Below are 20,123 nucleotides of genomic sequence, written 5' to 3'. Positions count from 1 at the left end.
CACTGAGTGCAGAGGTAGGAAGAGATGGGCAGTAGCACATTAGATGGTATTTTTACCATATGACTCAGTAATAAAAGTGACCTAAAGAACAAAGAACAAAATGTTATAAAATAATTAGGAATTGATGAGTGCTGAGAATTTATTACCTTTGTTTTTAATATAATTTAATTTTTAAATAATGACTGTTTAAGTACTGGCTCACAAAATTCCTGAAAATTTAACCATTGGCAGTTGCAAGCCAGTGTGAGCTTACTCTTAACACACCACTACATACGTGTTGGGTATGTGTGTATAAATATATTTACATATACACTATATATACATATATAATTATGGCAACTTATAAAGACATTGGTGGTATTTAGTGTGGAAGATACTAATATAGACCATAATAGTTCTTTAATTAAAAGATATTTTCTCTTCATAAGTCTGTTGGACTATAATATGCAAATCAAGCATACATCTAATTTCTGCTATATTACTATACCCACATCAGGCCTGCAAACATCAGGGCCTCTTCATAATTGTTTAATGTTGTTGTGATTCAACTTTTTTTAAACTTCAGATTCCACTTGAATATAGGTATGAATGAATACCATCCACTATATTTACAATAAAATTTGGTATCACATCTGGAATATGACACAACATAAATTCTAGACAAAGAGTTCTACCACATATCTTAAGAAATTTCCCCTCAATATAAATTTTCTGATTAAAAGTTTCAGTTTTTCTTCAGAGCTTTCACATATTCAAAATATCAGTATGGTTTTATGCTAGTATTATTTGAAGTATGATAAGACATTGCTTTCTAGTAATGTGAGGCATTCTTTGGGCTTCATCTCATTTTTTAAAAATGGTATAATAACTTGAAAGAGCAGGTGAGGGCTTCTGGACATCAGGATGTTGAAAGAGCTTTCACCCTTGTGTGAATTCTCTGATGTTTTGTGAGTACTGACCTCTGACTGAAGGTTTTCCCACATCCATCACACTCATAGGGCTTCTCCCCTGTGTGAGTTCTCTGATGTTTAGTGAGAGCTGATTTTTCACAGAAGGTTTTCCCACACTCATTACATTTATAGGGTTTCTCCCCTGTGTGAGTTCTTTGATGTACAATGAGGTTTGACTTCACACAGAAGGACTTCCCACATTCACTACACATGAAGGGTTTCTCTCCTGTGTGTGTTCTCTGATGGACAGTTAGGGCTGACCTGTGGCAGAAGGATTTCCCACATGTATTACATTCGTATGGTTTCTCCCCTGTGTGTGTTCTCTGATGTTCTGTGAGGTTTGATTTCACACAGAACGTTTTTCCACATTGCTTACATTCATAGGGTTTTTCTCCTGTATGTGTTCGCTGATGGTTGGTAAGGTGTGGTTTCTGACAAAAGGATTTCCCACACTCAGTACATTCATAGGGCTTCTCTCCTGTGTGTGTTCTTTGATGTTGAGTGAGGTTTGACTTCTCCCAGAATGTCTTCCCACATTCACCACATTCAAAGGTTTTTTCTCCTGAATGACCTCTTCGAAGTTGGGTGAGATGTGATTTCTTGCTGAAGTTATTTCCATTTTCATTGTGCTCATAAGGTTTTTTGCCCATGTGTACTATTTGATGTTTAAAGAGGGTTGACTTTTCCCAAGTTTTAGGACCTACTTTATATTCATGGGGAATCTTTCTTGCATAGGCTCCCTGATGGATAATGAAAGTTGAGTTATCACAGAAGGTTTGCCCATATTCATTGTATTCATAAGGAGTCTGTCCTGTAAGAGTTCTCTGATGTCCCAGTCTTAAATCTGTATAGAAGGACTTCCCACAAATATTGCATTCATATGGCTCCATCTCCAAATGAGTTCTCTGAGATAAACTGAGCTCTAAACTGTGGATGAAGGTTCTTCCACATGCATTATATTTACAGAGTGTCTCTCCTATCTGTATTTTCTTGTTTGTGAAAAAGGCCGCTTCCTCATGGAAGGCTTGTCCATTTTCATTATACTCAGAAGGCTGGTCAAAAATTGGCTGACTGAGATTGTGGCTATGACTGAGCACATTCCTTTTTTGATTATATCTATAAGATTTCCCTCCAGGAGGAGTTTTCTCATGCTTAATATCAAGGAGCAATTTCTCATATACATTAAGCTCATCAGGCTTCTTTCCAGAATAGCTCTTTCTACTAATAATTAAGCCTGAAATATTTTTCAAACTCATTTCACATGAGTCACATATCTTATATGGAAAATTTCTTGAAGGAACAGAATCTGTGCCCAGATTGAAAGCTTTTCTTACTCTATCACAACTATCTATATTTAATGTTTTGTTGGTAGTGAAAGCCAGTTGCCAAAAATGTTCATCTTCATTGTCCTGGCTGCTCTCTATCAGGTCATCAACTTTCCAGTCTTCTAGAAATGAGAAAAATAACCACATCTTATGAATCGTACTACACTTCTAATGAGACTGAACTCCCACAAACACCCTTTCATATAGTCAATTCCTTTGTTTTAGGCTCAGTTTCCTGGCGTGAACTAAATCCAAGCATGCGTTTCCTTTATCCTGCTAGTCTCAGTGGAAAGTAAATACAAGCTGCTGTGGAAACAGGGAATGGAAACTGGCAAGGGCACTTAACATTTTAAATACAAAACTTTCAAAACTGGACAGAAAAGGGTGAAAATGCAAAGCACAGGTTGCTGGGAGTGGCTGATTCAGGGACTCATAGAGAATGGGGTGAGCCAGACAGAGACATTGAACACTGAATAAAGTGATGGTAGAGATGGCTTTCAGAAGATGAACTATGTTTGGGGGAGAGAGAACAGTTCCATCCTAATCCCCTCATGTACAGATTCTTGGGGTAGGATTCCTGCGGGAGCACATGCTTCTACTCTGAGCACCAACACCAAACATTCTTGGGGTCAACCAAGAAGTCCTATAGCCCAGCATCTAGTTTTTCTTTTAACTTATTATATAAGAAATAATTATTTTTTTTTAAAAAGCTGTAAAAAGCGGGCTAGAGAAAGTGAAATAAAATCAAGACATAGTAAGCAAGGATTGGGTATTTTCTGAGGTATCCGCTTAGGAAGCAGGAAACTCACAGAGTTGGAAAGTTCAACAAGGGGTTTTTTCCAATAAAAAATAAACTACAAATAGACTGTTTGAGAAACACAGTAGAGGAAGAATTTAAAGAACAGTTCCCATCCTTTCCTCTCACATCTTGACTACTATGGTAGATTCTCACTAGTATGCATGTTGTCAGTCCCTTTTTTTCCCTTCATTTGATATATCAGCATTAACAAAAATTTCTCAAAGCACCTACTTCCTCATTTTTTAAGGATCACTGCTTTACCCCAGACTCTCACTCTCTATCTAGCTGTGATTCACAACAGCACAAATATCGAAAAGGAAATACAAAAATAGATGTGGGGCAGGCTACCTCTGCCAAAGGACCAGGTTCACTTTGTTTTCTCACAGCTGCTTATGAATCTCACCATCAAGTCATATGTTGATTTACTTAAATCTGCTGGCTTACTTCCCCCAGAACCATTTCATGCCTGAGACAATGTTGATCCTTAAGTCTGCTTTTATACTTAAGTTTATCTTTTATATCAAGGTTTTCTGCTTTTCTCTCTAGCCTCATCTGTATCTTTTACCTACTTGTGAGACCTGTAAGGATCATGTTTCTCTATATGATTCTAAGACCTTTGGTAAACTTTATCATAAAAATTCTTGGCCGTGTTGCCACACAATGCAATAATGTTAATCACTTCTGAAAAAACTTCTATGGCAGTCCGGAGCCCACTGCTCCAAGGGCCAGATAGTAATAATTATTACCCCCCCAAAACAAATCAAAACAAAACAAACTTTCCACCAACTGGATTCACAGTAGGTGAATCCTGCAGCTGGGCCACTCCCTGAGACACAATGTAAGTTGCACTCCAGCCCTTGCTCTTTCTGGAACCTGGATATCTTTCAGGAAATGCTGCTTTCTTTCACTGACAACGAACCACAAAAATAATAATAAAAGAATGACCACCAACAAACACTGCAACATCCCTCCCACTTTCAGCCTTCACTCATGATCTTTAAAAGAAGTTTACTGCCTGTAAAATTCACCATAATGTAAGATTAAGTTCCTTGCTCAATGCTATACCCTTTGTCAAGACCACAGTCTAGCTCTTGGCAGATGTTACCAAAATCCTGCTTCCTCTGACCTCATGAAAGAGACACAACATGAATGATTCATAAACGCAATGTGCATATGAATTATTTCCAACCTGTACGTGATGAGTGGTAATACAAAAGGACAAAATGGGAATGCGTATTTTGGAAAAGTACTTCAGAATGCTTTATGAATGGGTGAGAAAAAATGATCTCTTCCAAACTTAGCTGCACAATTCATCAAAAAAGAAATTAGTAAATTATCAGAATTGGGAAAAGAAAGGGCCTTCTCTGTGGGAAAACAAAATCTCATTAAAGAAAGAAACCCTAAGCAAGAGTAATATGATTAGTTCTCAGTTTTGAGGATGTAGCCACTAGTGGGTTAGGGTCACAAAATATGGGTTATTTAAGTTACAGGGAAAACAAAGTGAGCTCTAACTTAAAATAGGTGAAATAAGCCATTACTATGTACCATGCAATGTTTAAACACTTTACACATACAATATTAAGTATCTGAAAAGCAAAGTAAACACAAATGAAAGTTGTAGTAGAAGAGAAAGTATTTATATGTGAAATTTAGAATCTAAGACAGTATGGGGTTTAGTGCAAATTCTAGAGAGCAGCTAGAAAGAGACAGGAAGAATAGGAGGACCACATTTTAATAGTCACTGAAAGGAGACTTTAATTTTAATTTCATTTCTTAATAAGCAGCAACTCTGCCAGGCTAGTGAAAGATAAAGCAGATGCTTCAGGTAAAAAAATAAAAATCATTTAGGGATTAGATCCAGCCAGGAATGAGAGAACACACAGTTCTGCTTCTGAGTGAGATCAGTGAAAAATGAGAAAACAAAGGGATGCGGGAGCTGGTTTTGAAAGGCAAACAACCCCAGGAATACGAGGACACTAGTAATAAGGGATAATGGGTTTAATGCGCTGACCCCGGAGCTGCCATTTAAGGTAGTAATAGGACAGTAGCGTGTTCCTTATCGGATTCCCAGGAAACCAGGCTCTCAGGTTTTCCCCCTGGCTCAGACTGTTCCTCCTTAAGCTCCTCTCGTGATGAGATTTTATGGATTTTCATACCCTGCAGAAGTGGAATTGTTCCAGAACCACTGCTCTCACGTGCAAAGCCACTCTCTAGAAAAGGAGCCGGCAAACGATAACTATTGAGCAAGGGTCCTTAAACTACGAATGTTTTTTTACATTTTTATTTTTTTTTATTTTTTTAAGATTTTATTTATTTATTTGACAGACAGAGATCACAAGTAGGCAGAGAAGCAGGCAGAGAGAGAGGAGGAAGCAGGCTCCCTGCTGAGCAGAGAGCCCAATGCGGGGCTCGATCCCAGGACCCTGGGATCATGACCTGAGCCGAAGGCAGAGGCTTTAACCCACTGAGCCACCCAGGCGCCTGTTTTTTTACATTTTTAAAGGGAAACGAAAGAAGAGGCAGTAGGGAGAAGTGAGGAGGAAGAAGAAGGAAAAGGAGAACCAGGAAGGGGCGGGGGGAGCAGCAACAGCAGCAGCCAGCCAGGCCACATGTGACTCACCAAACCGAAAATATGTCCTATTGTCTTTACATAAAATCCCACCAACCTCTGATCTAGAAGCTCTCACCCAGCCTCAGGCCTTTACCACCACCCACCGCTGACACCTCTCACAGGGCACTTCCGGCTCTGGCCTCTGCCACGTGCACCACACAGAACCAACATCTTATTCAACACAGAGACTGGGTTCTAGCAGTTCTCTCCCAGCATCTTGTATCCAAGTTTGGGTATGTCTTAACTCCCCTATAATCTAATTTCCTCCCAATAAATGGCACCCAGTTTTTATCCAGTTGCTTGAGACAAATCAGTTGAGTCATGCTGGACTCCTGTCTCTCTTCCACACTATCAACAGCAAATCTTGTTGGCTTCATCCTCAAGATATATGTACAAACCTTCCACTCCTCAGCACTTCCAACATCACCTAAGTCATTATCCTCTCTCCTCTGGCGTATATTAACAGTCTCAATGGTATTCCTCACTTGTGCCTAAGCACCACCTAACCACCAGATTGTATTTACTGCATAAACTGCTAAGTCAGATCTGATGATTTAATCTGACTTACATTTACTAAAAAAAAAAAAAAAAAAAATTACAAGGCTTTCTCATATCACTCAAAATAAAATTACCATGGTTCATGCTACTTCTTATGACATCACCTCCTAACACTCTCCCCAACACATACTCACCTCCAGCCGCAATGCCCCCTTGCCATTCTTCAAACATTCTAAGAACACAGCTAAGAAGTTTGGCACCTGCCTGTAACAGCTCCCACTTTCACTGTACTAGGGTCTCACCCCTCCTGTGGACCTCATGAAACAGGTTTTCTCTGACTTCCTTACCCATTAGCACACGCCGCCATTCTCCACCCCCTCTCCACTGCTTTAACTCTCTCCATGGTGTTTACCACCACAAATACTGTATGAACACACTCACATGCATGTACTTCACACACACAAACATACTTCTTGACCCTTACTATAATACATACTCCACGATAAAAGGGATGCTAATCTTTTAATTACCTAAAAACACAACTGGATCCTAGTGAGTGCCCAACACGTATTTGTTAAATGAGTAGTATCTCAAGTACAGCATGAAAACAAAAGGTGTCCAAAGAGAATAGAGGGAATGTTAACAATTTTCAAAGATAAACTAACCTAGAAAAATTACCGAAGATGAAGCCAACTGAGTTTGCATTACAGGTATTAGTAAATCACTCTAAAATATCAAAGAGCAAGGGAAAGCATTTATGAGGGAAAGTGACATGTGGAGGAATGTGATTAAGGTAATGGCGGGATGTGGGCCAACTGTCCTTTGTCACTTCCAAAGGTCTAAAATTTATAAAAGAAATTTCTGAAGAATATTGTACAAGTGATAAACCCTAAACCAAAAGCCTAAGATCTCATTCCCTTGTCTTCCATCTGCCTGCGAACTCACTAACTCACCTTGGTGGCAGTGGCTTGGGAATCCTGCCTCTAATATCCAGGGCTCTTCTCCTTGCTCTATCTTGAAGACCACTTCTGGCTTAGTAATGCAATATCCTGTGAAGAAAAAGATAATACAAGATGGTGGCTAAACAGCCTGGCTTCAGGGACTCTCAAAAAATGATGGCGAGGAAAGGTACAGCCTCAGGAGCTGCCCAAGGGAGATGCCCGAATGAAGCAAGCCCTGAGGAGGCTACGAACACAGCATTCTTTATGGAGGCCAGAGAGACTGTTCATCTCAGGGCCCTGAATCTCAAGTGTCAAACAAAATTCTAGAAGCAGTTCATATGTTTCAGCAACCAGAAATGCATGCTACCGATAGTCACAAGGGAAACAAAACCTTAGCAAAGGAGAAAAAAATCTTACCAACTGAGACAAAATGGCTGTAATTTTCTAGAATCACATCTCTGTAGAGTGTCTTCTGAGCAGGATCCAGCAGATACCACTCTTCCTGAGTGAAGTCCACACAGACATCTTTGAATGACACTTGTTCCTGTAATAGCATACGCCTTTTCTATATGAAGCCATCAGAACTGTACGACATGGAAGAAATTTAAAAGAGCTAACCTCTTTACAGTTTGCTAAACACTGACACACAGGATGCCTTCTTTTGTGCTATTTACTATGTAGGATAAAAGAAATATCTCATACAAACTGAGTTTCCACTAAAGCCCCAGAACCGTTCCCCCTGCTGCAAATAGTACTGATGAAAACAAACACTGTTCCTGTTCTCAAAGTGCTTATGATCTGATGAGATATATACATTAACATTTATTAAATTATACACTGCAGGAGCTAGCAGTATTCACACAGTAGACTGGGAACGAAACCAGACCAAGAAAAAGTTAGATCTTTAATATCATTTTTATGATAGAAAAAAAATAGACAATAAAACAGACAAAGCAGACCAAAAGGGGACCCAAATACTGGAAATAATAAACAAGAACTTCAAAATGGATTATGATTAATATATTCAATAAAACAGAGGAAAATATGAACAAAATAAGTGGGAGAAGTTCAATGGATGTATGGTATATGTACTGGTCAGAAAAGAATTACTAGAGCAGGCCTGAGACTGCTATCGTTCCAAAGGTCTGTTGCTATGAGGGTGTCCCTTGGCTGGCATCTGGGAACTTCAATTCCCTAATAAGAATGGTTCACTGTGCCTAAACTATTTGTGTAAGCAATATGGGTTATGCGGCACACACGCGTTCCTTCTAAGTCCAGAAGTTTCTGTTTCAAGCAGAGAGTACCAATGTGATCATCTCCTAACAAAAACCCTGAGCATTGAGCATCTAGTGAGCTTCCCTGGCAGACATTTCACATTTGTTGTCAATCTCATCGCTAGATTTGGAAGAAGACTCGGGTTTGCTCCTGGCTTCCTCTCAACTATGCTCCATGTACCTTTTCCCTTTGTTGATTCTGCTTTATATCCTTGCACTTTAATAAGTCATAGCCATAACAAGAACCACCTGCTGAGTCACCCTAATAAGTCACTGAGCCTGAGGATGGTCTTGCGGATCTCTGATAAATGTGTATGTAGACACATACATATACCTGTAAGTACATAGATAAAATGGGGATTCTAGAGCTGAGAAATACAACACTGAAATTAAGAACTCATTAAATGGGGACGCCTAAGTGGCTCAGTTGGTTAAGAGCCTGCCTTCAGCTTAGGTTATGATCCCAGGGTGCTGGGATGGAGTGCCACATGGGGCTCCCCATCAGCGGGGAGTCTGCTTCTCCCTTTCCCTCTGCTTGCTGCTCTACCTACTTGTGTACTCTCTCTGTCAAATAAATAAATTAAAAAAAAAAAAGAACTCATTAAATGGGTTCAAAATCCTATTTGAGAAAACATATAAATCTAACAAAAGTATCAAAATATGTATGCATCTAACTAAAGAGTACCAAAATACATACCCCCAAACCAAGAGAACTGAAAGGAGAAATACATGATTTATAATCATAGTTGGGAGACTTCAACATCCCTCTGTCAATACTGAGAGATCAAGAAGGAAGAAAATCAGTAAGTATACAGATGCCCTGCAGCACACTATCCATTAACATGATCTAATTGACTGTTATAGAATACTCCATCCAAAGCAATAAAACACACATTTTATCATTCTACTCTAGCTCATATGTAACATTCACCATGATAAACCATAGTCTTGGCCACAAAACACACCTTAACAAATTTAAAACAACAGCTACAACAAAATACAACAAAATACGTTCTCCGACTACAATGGAATTAAATAGAAATCAATAAACAAGAGATAGCTGGAAAATCCCTTGAACACTTGAAAATCAAACAACACACTTATAAATAACCTGTAGTTCAAAGAGATCTCAAAAGAAATTTTTAAATACTGTACATGAAATAAAAATAAAAATACCACTTATCAAAATGTGTGGGATGAATTGAAAGCAGTACATAAAGGGAAATCTATAGCAAGTGTATATATATTAGAAAAAAAAACTTTAAATCAGTAACCTATTCCATCTTAGAACACTACAGAAAAAAAGCAAATTAAGCCAAAAGCAAGCAAATATAAAGGAAATACTAGAATAAATCAATGAAATTGAAAACATGGGGAAAAAAAATCAATGAAACCGGGGTGCCAGGGTGGCTCAGTGGGTTAAGCCTCTGCCTTCGGCTCAGGTCATGATGCCAGCGTCCTGGGATCGAGCCCCGCATCGGGCTCTCTGCTCAGCGGGAAGCCTGCTTCTCCCTCTCCCACTCCCCCTGCTTGTACTCCCTCTCTTGCTGTATCTGTCAAATAAATAAATAAAATCTTAAAAAAAAAATCAATGAAACCAATAGCTGCTTCTTTGAAAAGATCAATAAATTAATAAACTTCCAGAAAACCTAACCAAGAAAATAAAGAAAAACAAATTGTGAATCTCAGAAATGATAGGTCAATATCACTGATCCTAAAGATATTAATAATAAAAGAATACTATGAATAATTCTATTCCTGAAAAATTAACTTAGATGAAATGGACAAATTCCTGAAAAGACACACTAATAATTCATACAAGGAGAAAGAGATACCTGGAACAGATCTACATCTGTTAAAAAAAATTGAATTACTAATCAAATCACTCCCAAAATAGAAAGTACCAAGCTCAAATGGTGTCACTGGTGAATTCTACTAAACATTTAAGGAAAAAATACCAATTCTCCACAGTCTCCTCCAGTAAATAACACTTACAAACTTGTATTATAAGGCCAACATTATTACCCTGATACCAAAACTAGGTAAAGACATGAGAAACTAAAGACCAATATATCCCATTAGCATAGACACAAAAATCCTCAAGTATTGGCAAATCAAATCTGACAACATATAAAATGAATTATAAACAATAACCAAGTGGAATTTACTCCAGGAATGGAAGGCTGGGTCAATGTTTAAAAAAAAAAAATCAATCAATACAATCCAGCACATCAATTAGCCAAAGAAGAAAAATTACAAGATCAAATCAATTGATAAAGAAAAAGCATTTGACAAAATCTACTAGCCATTCATAATCAAAGTTCTCAACAAACTAGAAATAGGGTGAACTTTCTCAGCTTGATAAAGACCATGTACAAAAAACTTAGAGCTAATATCATATTTAACGTTAAGACACTGGACACTTTTCCCCTAAGGGCAGGAGTAGGACAAGGATGTCTTATCTCATTACTCCTATTCAACTCTGTATGAGAAGTCCTAGCTAGTGCAGTATGACCAAAACCAAACCAAACCAAACCAACCCAAAACCAGAAATAAAACATATGTGACTGGCTTTTTATCCTGTTTCATTGGTCTTTGTGTCTATTTTTGTGCCAGTACCATACTGTTTTGATTCCTATAGCTTTGTAGTGTATCTGGAAATCTGGGATTGTGATCAATTTGTGAAACAAATCCAGCTTTATTTTTCTTTCCTAAGATTGCTCTAGCTATTCAAAATAGAACAGAACAGAGAGACCAGAAACAAACCCATAATTTGGTCAGCTAATCTTCAACAAAGGAGGCAAGAATATCCAACAGGAAGAAGACAGTCTCTTCAACAAATGGCATCTGGAAAACTGGACAGTTACATGCAAAAGAATGAAACTGGACCACTTTCTTACACCACACGCAAAAAATAAACTCAAAATGGATTAAAGACCTAAATCTGAGACCTGAAACCATAAAAATCCTTGAAAAGAACACAGGTAGTAACTACCTTTACATCAGCCATAGCAACTTCTTTCTAGATATGTCTCCAAAGACAAGGGAAACAAAAACAAAATCAAACTATTGGGACTAAACCAAAACAAGAAGCTTCTACACAGCGAAGGTAACCATCGAAAACAAAAAAGACAACCTACTAAAGGGAGAAGATATTTGCAAATGATATGTAAGTTAAGGATTTGATATCCAAAATATAAAATTTATACAACTCAACAGCAAAACAAAAACAAAAACAAAACCCCAAAAAATAAAACAAAAAAAACAAATAAGCTGATTAAAAACTGGGCAAAGGACCTGAATAAACATTTTTCCAAATAAGACATACAGATGACCAAGAGACCCATGAAGAGTTGCTCAACATCACTAATCATCAGGGAAACTCAAATCAAAACCACAATGAGGTATCACCTCACACCTGTCAGAATAGTGAGAATAAAAAAAAGAAAGAACAAGAGTTGGTGATAATGTGAAGAAAAAGGAACCTTGTGTACTGATGGTGGGGATGAAAACTGGTTCAGCTATTATGGAAAACAATGTGGAGGTTCCTCAAAAAATTAAAAATAGAACTGTCATATGTTCCAGTAATTCCATCGCTGGGTATTTACTCAAAGAAAATGAAAACATTTGAAAAGATTTGAAAAGATATGTTTATATTGCAGCACTATTTATAGTAGGCAAGATATGGAAGAGCCCGTCAATAGATGAATGGATAAAAAAGACGTGGTGTATATATAGATATATATATCTAATAGAATATTACTTGGCCAGAGAAAAGAATGAAATCTTATTTCATGATTTCAGAGAAAAGAATGAAATTTGCAACAACATGGATAAATCTAGAGGGTATAATACTAAATGAAATAAGTCAAAGAAAGACAAATATCCTATGATTTCAATCATATGTGAAATTTAAGAAACAAAACAAAGCACAAAAGAGACAAAAAAGAGACTCACAAATATACAGAACAAACTGGTGATTACTAGAGGGAAGGTGGGTGGGAAGAGGGCATGAGACAACTAGGATGTATCACTGAAAAGGAAAAACAAAACTCTATCTGAAGTCAGTATTATTGTCTATGTAGAAAATCTCAAGTAACTTATAGAAAGAAAAAAAATCTATTGGAAGTAATGAGGAAATACCAAAACATCATAGGATACAAGGTCAATATAAAAAAGTCAACTATTTTCCTATATCTGAATAAAAAATTGGAATTTCAAATTTTCAAATGAAAAAAATACCATTTACAATACACCCCTAAAAAGGGTACTCAAGCATAAAATCTAACACAATACATATATACAGGAAGACAAAACTGATGGAAGAAATCAAAGATCTAAATAAATGGAGAGAGAGTTCGTATTCACCAGTAGGAAGACTCAATATGGCTAAGACGTCAATTCTTTCCAACTTAATCTATAAATTCAGTGAAATCCAAATAAAACCCCCCAGTTATTTTGCAGATATTGACAAGAAGATTCTGAAGTTTACATAGAAAGGCAAAAGATCTAGAATAGCCAACACACTGGACACCTGGGTGGCTCAGGTGGTTGAGCATTTGCCTTCAGCTCAGGTCATGATCCCAGAGCCCTGAGATGAAGTCCCGAGTCAGGCTCCTTGCTCAGAAGGGAGCCTGCTCCTCCCTCTGCCCTCTCTGCCTGTGACATCCCCTGTTTGTGCTCTCTCTCTGACAAATAAATAACCTCTTTTTAAAAAGTTAAAAAAAAAAAAAAAAGAATAGCCAACACAATGTGGAAGAAAAATGAGAATTCACATCACCTGGTCTTGAGACTTACTATAAAGCTACCAAGACAGTGTGTTAGTGCTGAAAGAGACACACAGATCAACAGAACAGATTAGAAGGACCAGGAATAGATCTACCAAAATAGTCAAACATTTTTTGACAAAGGCACAAAGGGAATAAAAGGAGAAAAGATGGTCTTTCAACAAATGGTGCTCGAACAACTGAACACTCATGCAAAAGAAATCAAACTAGACACAGATCTTACACTAGTATTAACTAAAAATGAATCAGGGATCTAAATGTAAAAATGCAAGAATAAAGAATACAGGAGAAAAATCTCTATGACCCTGGATTTGGTGATGAGTTTTTAGATAGAACAGAAAAAGCATATTCCATGGGGAAAAACATGGTTTGGATATTATTAAAAATAAAATCTTCTACTCTGTGAAAGACATTTTTAAGAAAATGAAAGGATAAGGCACAGACAGAAAATATTTGGAACACATATATCTAATAAAAGCTTTGTGTCCAAAAAACACAAAAGAGCTCTTAAAGCTTCAATAATATGAAAACAAATGACCAAATGAAAAATATGCAAAAGATTTGAACAAACATTTCACCAAAGATATAAGGACAGCAAATAAATACATGAACAGATAGATGCTCAACATCACCTCAGTGGGAATATGCAGACAACACGACACAGTTATTGGAATGGTTACATCAAAAATAATGACAATACCAATTTCAGGTCCAGAATCAGAACAACAAGATTCTGATTCATAGTTGGTAGGAACAAAAACTGATACAGCAACTTTGTAAAAATAGTTTGGCAATTTCTTGCGAAGCTAAACGTATATACATACATACATACATACATACATACATAACCAACACAGCAATTTCACACCCTCTGTTTTTGAAAACTTATGTTTTAAAACCTACATGTGAATATTTTTAGCACCTTAATTCAAATGGTCCCAAAGTGCGAGAATCAAGCATGTGTATTCTGGAATTGAACTATCAAATAAATGAAATTCAGATGTTAGCTGGACTCTCATTGTTAGCGCAGGAGATTACAGACAAGCAAGAAGAGAAGGTTAGAATGTTCCCCCTGGTAATGATTACAAGAGGAGACAACAGTGTGAATACTTAGCTTACTATAGAAATAGATGGTTACATACTAAAATATTTATAGACACATGTATATACATGAGTGAGTATACACATATTTCCTATTCAGTTAGCTGAGAAGGTCTTTGAGCAATAACTTAGCAGTCACAGTCACAACAGACACACCTAGTCCCCCAATCTTGGTTTCTCATACTATGCTCCAATGAAAAGAACCAGAACTACTTAGGGGGGAAAAATGGCTAATTCTAGGGCAGGAAAGACATAAGATCAACCTGGAAAGTCTACTGCCACAGAGTAAGGAAGAAGTATTCAAACAATAACAGGGTATGTCAAAAGACACAGGAACCAACAGAAGGTGCTTTTTAAAAAATTTATTTACTTGTTTTTGAGAGAGTAGGGAAAGGAGAGAAAGCATAAGCAGCAGGGAGGAGCACAGGGAGAGAGAGAGAATTTCTATTTATTTATTTACTTACTTATTTATTTATTTGACAGACAGAGATCACAAGTACGCAGAGAGGCAGGCAGAGAGAGAGCGGGAAGCAGGCTCCCTGCTGAGCAGAGAGCCCGATGTGGGGCTCGATCCCAGGACCCCGGGATCACGACCTGAGCCAAAGGCAGAGGTTTTAACCCACTGAGCCACCCAGGCACCCCGAGAGAGAGAATTTCAAGCAGGCCCCACACTCAGCAAAGAGCCCAACATGGGGCTGGATCCCAGGACCCTGAGATCATGACCTGAGCCGAAATCAAGAGTCGGACACTCAACCAACTCAGCCACCCAGGCGCCCCTAGAAGATGCTTTTACTAACCAACCTGGAACAACTTGAGCAAAAAAAGGAACAAGGTATCATTGTACTATAACCAAAATATAAAATAACTAGCCATGAATTCATGCTGATATAAATGGATTAGTAAATAGGAGAGAACAGAAAAATCTCCTATGCAGAATTCCTGATAATTTATGTACATAATTATGTAGATACTCCAACAGGAAGGAGGTATAGTGTAAGTGTATAGTGTAACTGCCCACTTCCTTCCAAGGAGTACAGTATGAAGACAGAGAAAACAAAGTAATAAGTCATGTCCAGAGCACTTACCCTTGATATGATAAGACCAAATGACATTTTATCTCTGTGGTCTTCCTCCAAGAAACCCATAACCTCAGTCTAATCATGAAAACAACAGCAAACAATTCCCAATTGAGGGACATTCTACAAAACACCTAACTGTATTCCTCAGAACTGCCAAGGTTATCAAAAACAAGGTAAGTCTGAGAAATTGTCACAGCCAAGGGGAGCCTAAAGAAATGACTAAGTGAAATGTGGTATTCTGAAACAGAATACCTGCATGGGGGAGAAAACACCAGGGTCAACTATCAAAAGACAAATCACATCCCATAAAATAATAGTTTGCAACCCATAAAATGGACAAGCACTAGTATCCCTAATATATAAAGAGTTAGACACCGAAGAAAGAAAAAAAAAAAGCCAAAAACCTAAGAGCAAAATGGGCAAAAGATATGAACAGAGGGCTCACAGAAACATAAATACATCTTTCAGATACATGAAAAAATACTTAACCTCACTTATAGTTAAGAAAATTGCAGATATAAACTTCATAAAATACCATGTTTATCTATCCACTGCCAAAATTCCAGAAGTTGAACCACATGTTCTATGGGAGAAGCTGTGGACAAACAAGCACTCATGCAGTGTTGATGGGAGTGACACAAAATGATACCATAATTCCGAATGATCAAGTTATCAATTATATGCACCCTTTGACCTGGCAGCGCACTTCTAGGAATTTATCGGATAGAAAAAACCTATATGTACAAGGTCATTCATTAGAACATGGTTTGTACCATAAGTGACTCTCAATCTCACAAAACAAACTGAGGGTTGCTGGGGGGAGGGGGATTGGGGAGGGTGGGGTTATGGACATTGGGGAGGGTATGTGCTATGGTGAGTGCTATGAAGTGTGTAAACCTGGCGATTCACAGACCTGTACCCCTGGGGATAAAAATACATTATATGTTTATAAAAAATTTCAAAAATTAAAAATTAAATTAAATTAAAAAAAAAGAACATGGTTTGTAATAGCAAAAGGTTTGAAATAGTGCATAACTAATAATAACCAGTTAAGTAACTATGGAACGTCCATGCTTGAATTACTGTGCAGTTATAACAAAGAAAGAAACAATCCATGTTCTGTTTAGAGAAAGATGTCTGGGACGGGCTTTTAAAAAGTGACAAAAAAGCAAAGAAAGAACAGAAAATCATGTATAGACTCGTTACTCAAAGTGTGGCTCCCTGAGCAGCAGAGTCAGCTTCACCTGGGAGCTTTTTAGAAATGCAAAACCCAGGGCCCCCACCAGATCCACTAAAACAACATCTGCATTTTAACAGGATGCCAGTGGTGTACAGCTGCATCTAAGTTCGGAAAGCCCTAAAGATGATGGATTCCCTTCTAAATAAAAGTAGGGGGCATACAAGAGTATCTTTTAAATGAAAAAAGAAGCACTGGTGGGACAAACAAGACAGACAGATATCTACAGCAGGATGACCATAACTCCAGTTTGTCTGGGACTGTCCCAATATAGCCAGCTGTCCCATCGTAACTTTATGGAACCTCTTTCATTCTCAGTGGAGGTGTCTCAGTTGAGATGAAAAATCTCACCCTTCCTAGAGGGAACATCACTTAACCTTTTAACCATGTTATTACTAATTCAAAAATATTTTATTAAAAAGAGAGAGAGAGAGAGACGACCAGTCAGGAAAAAACACAGACTGAAAAAAAGCACTGAGCCAAGGATGGTTGAGCAACAAACCCAAGGAGAGGCAACGTCTGGGGCAAAAGGGAAAGACAACTTTGTGAGGAACAATAAGGGGATGTATCAGAGTTAAGAAAGGAAAACTAGCAGGGAGGTGTCAGAGACAACAGAGACTGAGGATTATGCTGCAGGATGGTCAAGTAAGACAAAGACAAAAACTGGATTTGACTACAATTTGGTAGCCTTTTCCAGAGCTGACTCAGGTGAGTGTCGAAGCAGCAAGAATGCATTCATGAAGTTGAAATGTGAATGAGAAATGCAGAAACCAAAGCCAGAACAGTCGGCTATTCAAGCTAGAAATATGAACAAGCTGACACAAACACTTAGGGAGAGTTATCTGGAGGACGCGTGGTCCCTCCATTCCACCAGATCTTCGAAGTCATATTCCTGGATCAAGCAGGACCATGAGAGAGCTGTCTACTCAAACCTCATTGTTCGGTCCCCTGAAAAGCATCCATACACTTCTAGCACAATGCTGTGTCTATCAGAAATGATTACAGGCAATTTCAGTGTTGTTATTAGAAAAATCAAAGGAAGTTTTACAACTTGCACAACTCTGTAAAATTAAGAGTCCTGCTTCTCATTCTACCAACTGTTCTTTGAATTTGCTTGATATACTTGATATACTTCCCTTCACGTAATTCTTGCCTATTTCTATTTTTTCATTTTTTTAAAGATTTTTTTATCAAATAAATAAATAAATAAATCTTTAAAAAAAAAAGATCTTATTTATTCATTTGACAGACAGAGATCACAAGTAGGCAGAGAGGCAGGCAGAGAGAGAGGGGGAAGCAGGCTCCCTGCTGAGCAGAGAGCCCAAGGTGGGGCTCGATCCCAGGACCCTGGGATCACAACCCGAGCCGAAGGCAGAGGCTTTAACCCACTGAGCCACCCAGGAGCCCCTCTATTTTTTTGTTTTAAAAATATGAATCCTTTCAAATTTTAGAAAACTCATTTTAAAAAAAGTGGAAATAAACAAACAAAAAGCTCACCTGGGATCTGTTCATTTTCTGCTCTTAGTGAAGGAGGGAGAGCTAAGGAAGAAGGAAGGAAGAAGGAAGTTAGAAGAGACTTGGCCTGCCTTGCAGTTCCTGGATTTACCTGCCTACACAGCTCCACATACAAGATACTTACGTGTCCATGTGTGGCTCCGATATATGTTGAGCTTAGACATGATACTTTTCACTGAGTGAATGTAAACATTTGTTTCTTATTGATTTATTACCAATTTAGGTTCTGTGACACAGAAAAATTAAAAAACATGAGAAGATGAGTTTAGCATTTAACAGTAACCTAAAGGAGGAAACACTATGGCTTTTTCAGAACTGATGTGGGAAAAATTAAAAATTAAAAATCTCAAGCCACATTGTTAATCTGTTTTCCTGTTAACACTATTAATTCCCTGAGGTCAGAAAATCCAAGAAACCTCTGGAAAAAAGAGATGGGGGTGTTTAAGGCAAAATAAAAGACAAATGTTTAATGTTTGTTTCTTACAACTTTCAAAAGGTCTTTTAATAAGAAACTATCTTTGACTTAATTAACAGTGACAAAATGAGCCATGGCCTGCGAATTTGCAGACCTGACTTTTAACCATGGTTCTGCCACCAACAAACTGCATGATCTTGGTCAGTCACCTTCTCAGACTCAAAAAATTTTTTTTTCATTTTTCAAATAAGGCCAAAACAGATAACCTCTCGCCTGCACTACCATCCTGTATGTCTATAAGGCCAGGAGAGCAGGAACCTCTGCATCTTTCTAGATGCCATCAACAATGGCAAATGGGGAATGGAAAATGAGGGGAGTAGGGGGTGTTCAGGGAGAGGTGATGACAGAATTTCCTTCGCTATGGCTGATGAGTCTTTCATTCCCGACCATGCCCTCACAAACTCTCCAAAGAGGTGACATTTCCTGTGTAGCCTGCGTGCCCACCCCTCTCAGCTCCAGCTCACCTCGCTCTTCTTAAATTTGTCCCAGACCTTCCACCGTCACACAGCCTTCGATGGCTTCAGGATACTGTCATGCTTATACATAACAAATAACAAATGAATACATAATAAATAATAACTGGGGACCTGGGGAATGTTAGAGCCAGGAAAGGGCCTTGGTGGCTAGCTAGTACAGCCTCTTCCCTCTTCCACTGCACAAATGAGTTAACTGAGCAATGAAGGCCCTAGAGAATTGTCAAAGCTCCAGCCGCACGTTATTACATACACAACAAATACAATAGCAGCTAACAAAATGTGAGTGCTCAGAATAATCACGTAGACTATTCGGCCAGAGCAACTCACTCACATCAGACACCCCGCCTGGTTCTCCTACAACCGCGCCCCTCCTAGGAAGCCTGGCGCCCTTAAGACGCACACACACACACGTCACAACGCCAAGCGCGCGCGCACGTCGCGCACGCGCACTCACGCCTACCCGCAGCCCCACCCCCTCCCCGTGGGCCCGGCGCACACGTCACGCATGCGCACTCCCCACCCCCGGCCGCACGACGGCGCAGCCAGGTTAGCGCTGCAGCTGGACACCTGCGGGCCTCGCGAACCCGAGAGCCCACGTTCCCACTCGGGACCCTGGTCCCTCAGGCAGAGATGCCCCCGCTCGCCGTCCCTTTAACTCTGCAGGCGGCGCAGACGCCTGGGGTCCCTCCGATGCCCGCGAGGCTCCGACCCACAACCGGGCACCCCCGCCTCCGCCGGACCCCCGGGCCGCGCAGGGCCCCCTCGGCCCTCGCCCCCATCCCCCGGGGCTCACCCGCAGCTCCCTCGCCGCGTGGACCCGGAAGACAGGGAAGGTTTCCCACGAGGGGCTGGAGGCCGGGGAAGGACGAGCCGGGAGGAAAAGGCGGGGATGCACATGCGCAGAGGGAGGGAGCGGCGCGGCGCGGCAGCGGCAAGGAGCTGGAACTCCGCTCCTGGCCGCTTGTGCTGGGAAAGTGCCTTTACCCTTAGGAGGGATATCTCACCCCTAAGTCTTGAAAAGTAAGCTAATCGTACCGAGCTAGCAGGGGTTTAGT

The 20,123-nt window shown here is 39.2% G+C and overlaps 1 protein-coding gene across 7 annotated transcripts; it reads right to left on the bottom strand.

The window, feature by feature from the left end:
* Positions 1 to 178: 178 nt before the first annotated feature.
* LOC111144700 (zinc finger protein 248) lies at positions 179 to 19,498 on the bottom strand. Of its 7 annotated transcripts, none has more exons than XM_022499131.1 (6): positions 18,980 to 19,498; positions 18,242 to 18,343; positions 18,100 to 18,141; positions 7,542 to 7,668; positions 7,137 to 7,232; positions 179 to 2,397 (listed from the first exon to the last, which is right to left on the bottom strand). In XM_022499131.1, the coding sequence occupies exons 3-6, from the start codon at positions 18,112 to 18,114 to the stop codon at positions 899 to 901; spliced, it is 1,737 nt and encodes a 578-aa protein (XP_022354839.1). In that variant the 5' UTR covers positions 18,115 to 18,141; positions 18,242 to 18,343; positions 18,980 to 19,498; the 3' UTR covers positions 179 to 898. The 7 variants fall into 7 exon arrangements, with proteins under 7 accessions (XP_022354839.1, XP_022354841.1, XP_022354843.1 ...); XM_022499133.1 differs by having other exon boundaries at positions 19,057 to 19,498; XM_022499135.1 differs by having other exon boundaries at positions 7,542 to 7,708; positions 18,242 to 19,498.
* Between the last annotated feature and the right edge of the window lie 625 nt (positions 19,499 to 20,123).

The sequence above is a fragment of the Enhydra lutris genome, unplaced genomic scaffold (genome assembly GCF_002288905.1).
Source record: "Enhydra lutris kenyoni isolate GAN:26980312 unplaced genomic scaffold, ASM228890v2 scaffoldscaffold12, whole genome shotgun sequence".
NCBI classification, from domain to species: domain Eukaryota; kingdom Metazoa; phylum Chordata; class Mammalia; order Carnivora; family Mustelidae; genus Enhydra; species Enhydra lutris.
The sequence above is the reverse complement of the archived record's forward strand: the minus strand, read 5'-3'. Positions and strand labels throughout refer to the sequence as shown.

Excerpts from the sequence above, each read along its gene's own strand:
- LOC111144700 (XM_022499129.1), bottom strand. The coding sequence starts at position 15,431 with ATGGGTTTCTTGGAGGAAGACCACAGAGATAAAATGTCATTTGGTCTT. Across the intron at positions 7,669-15,371 it reads TTGGTCTTATCATATCAAGG|GAACAAGTGTCATTCAAAGA; the intron begins GTAAGTGCTCTG and ends ATGCTATTACAG. Across the intron at positions 2,398-7,136 it reads CCCAAGCCACTGCCACCAAG|AAGACTGGAAAGTTGATGAC; the intron begins GTGAGTTAGTGA and ends TCTCATTTCTAG.